This window comes from Mandrillus leucophaeus, unplaced genomic scaffold (assembly GCF_000951045.1).
Source record: "Mandrillus leucophaeus isolate KB7577 unplaced genomic scaffold, Mleu.le_1.0 Scaffold264, whole genome shotgun sequence".
Taxonomy (NCBI): domain Eukaryota; kingdom Metazoa; phylum Chordata; class Mammalia; order Primates; family Cercopithecidae; genus Mandrillus; species Mandrillus leucophaeus.
In genome coordinates, this window is record NW_012102743.1 from 1834265 (window position 1) to 1837184 (window position 2920).

A 2920-nucleotide genomic window follows, 5' to 3' on the forward strand; every position below is an offset into this window, starting at 1 on the left:
AAGTGCTGGGATTACAGGTGTGAGCAATTGCACCTGGCCTAATTTTGCATTTTTAATAGAGACAGGGTTTCACTATTTTGGTCAGACTAGGCTCAAACTCCTGACCTCAAGTGATCCACCCACCTCAGCGTTCCAAATTGTTGGGATTACAGGCATGAGCCACCATGCCAGGCCAATCACTGGGAGACAATTTTCTATAGGACAACACCACACCAAAAAACAACAAACACAGCAGGGCACAGTGGCTCACGCCTGTAATCCCAGCACTTTGGGAGACCGAGACAGGCAGATCACCTGAGGTGGCAAGTTCGAGACCAGCCTGACCAACATAGAAAAACCCCGTCTCTACTAAAAATACAAAATTAGCCAGGCGTGGTGATGCATGCCTGTAATCCTAGCTACTTGGGAGGCTGAGGCAGGAGAACTGCTTGAACCCGGGAGGCGAGGTTGCATTGAGCTGAGATCGCTCCATCACACTCCAGCCTGGGCAATAGAGTGAGACTCTGTCTCAAAAAACAAAAAAGAAAAAAAAGTAGTTGGGGGTTCCTTGGATCAGAAAACACATGCATAAATGCTAAAGAGCTTCATGGAAGCAGCTGGAGTGGACTATAATTAGGTAAACTGACCAAGAGTCATAATTCAAACTAAAGAAGAGAATTCATTAGACATGTCAAATAAATATACTAAGGCAGCCACCACCCAATAATGACAGAGAAACAAAAGCTCAATCACAAAACTAGTGAAAAGGAATTCTGATAATCTGTTTATATGTTTAGAAAAAGCCTAAGAGATTCCAAGAGAAGACAAACATAAGGAAATATACATGACAGCAGATAGAAAAATTGGTCTCCACCCAGGATGCCTTTTGAATTTCTAAAAGAGGGGTAATATATAACTAACTGCATTACTAATTCATAGTTACTGAATCCTAGAAGAAAAGGACTATTTATCTCTATATACAGGTTAGGAAAAAAGAAGGTTTAAACACGGGTTCTCCCTGACCCATAAACCTTGAAAAGGCAAAAGAAAGAATAAAATGAAGTCCGTCCCCAACCCACTCAGTGTTTCTATGGTACTCACCTACTGAAATTGTTAGACTCAGGTATTAATTGAATCTAATAACTTGCAATCCTACTTGCCTTGGTTAAGTGTTCCTGAGGAGTGGGTGCTGCAGTGAATTCACAATTTGAAAGGACATCCCCTTCCCTTCTTACATCTAGAATCAGTTGTGCGACATAATTTTCCTGGAACCGTGTTCTTTTTCCCAAAGCACCTGAAAAAACAATAAAATATCTACTGAGTTACCTATCAGATCTACTGTACAGTCATGAAGAGCAATATTTTCAAAGTGCTTTAGAGTTTACAAGATATTTTCTCCATTTCACATAAGAAAGTACTGAGGCCCAGTCTCAGGTTTTAAATGACTTATAAAATTAAAAAGTCATTAAGCTCTGGTACCAGACTCAAACCCAGGATTTCTGCCACTAGATTCCACATACTAATTATTGCATCAAACTACCACCCTTAAAAAAAAAAAAAAAAAAAAAAAAAAGTAACACATTGAGTGTTGTGGGTAGAAGAACTATTATTATCTCTTTCTCACAGATGACAAAAACAAAAGTTCTAGAGAATACAATCACTTGTTCATGATCACAGGGCTTCTCAGCATCAGAGCCAGAGCTGAAAGACAGGATCTTTTGGTTCTAAATCAACAGTTTATTACACTATCTGACTTCATGTAAGACCAAAATTTTTTCATTATGTCTCTGAAATAACTTGCTGCAGAATAGCTGTTTTCAAACCACTTTAAGGGAAGCAAAAGTTCCAACAACCAATCTCTGGACAAGGTCAGATTACAAAAACCCTTGATTACAGAGACCAGTCTAGGAAGTCTGGATTTTACCCTGTTATGAGTCTGGCTCTAAGTTATACATTAACCTTTTAAATATGTTATGCTAAATATAGACACTGAAATTGTTCAACACAGCTTACTATTTCATTTTTATTTTGTTTATTTGTTGTTATGAGACGGAGCCTTGCACAGTCGCCAGGCCGTAGTGCAGCAGCACGATCTCGGCTCACTGCAACCTCCCACTCCCTGGTTCAAGTGAATCTCCTGCCTCAGCCTCCCGAGTAGCTGGGATTACAGGCTGGTGCCACTATGTCCAGCTAATTTTTGTATTTTTAGTGAGACGGGGTTTTGCCATGTTGGCCAGGATGGTCTCAATCTCCTGACCTCATGATCTGCCCGCCTCGGCCTCTCAAAGTGCTGGGAGTACAAATGTAAGCCACAGCACCTGGCCACAGCTTACTTTTTATAGTAAGGCTATAGATGAGTGGAAAAAAAGAATAAACTGATTCTCGTATTTGTGAACACCACACTTGTATTTCTAAGTTCTTCAACCCTAACTTAGAAAACAAAATATGAAGAACTAGCTAGTAAATATACCAACAATTAAGTATTATGTCATCAAAAGTCCCAAAAAAGCCTCCTAGGATCAAAATATTTAAAAACATAACTTCTGAAACTAACCTCACAAGATACATTATATATATTTTCATATACAGACAACTTACACATGGCCATTGTTCCAGCTGATACATGGCCATTGTTCCAAGTTACAAGCTCAATATTAAACAATTTTACCCCCACACACAATGTAACAAAAGGTAGCTACAATCTGAGACAAGCCCACAAAATCATGTTTATTCATAATACATCGGAAGGATTTTACTTATAGAACTAGCTCGATAAGAAGCAGAGAATGTGGGCTGGGAGTGGTGGCTCACGCCTGTAATTCCAGTACTTTGGGAGGCCGAGGCAGGCGGATCACTTGAGGTCAGGAGTTCAAAACCAGCCTGGTCAACATGCTGAAACCCCATCTCTACTAAAAGTACAAAAAAAAAAAATTAGACAGGC

General features: G+C 39.7%; 1 protein-coding gene across 2 annotated transcripts in view; it reads right to left on the reverse strand.

Moving 5' to 3' along the window:
• The window catches only part of TTC27 (tetratricopeptide repeat domain 27), a 230546-nt gene that overhangs the window by 176331 nt on the left and 51295 nt on the right, over positions 1 to 2920 (reverse strand). For both annotated transcript variants that reach the window (XM_011984236.1, XM_011984237.1), the window contains exon 7: positions 1140 to 1273. In XM_011984236.1, coding sequence (XP_011839626.1) covers positions 1140 to 1273 — 134 coding nt within the window. The remainder of the gene's footprint in view (positions 1 to 1139; positions 1274 to 2920) is intronic.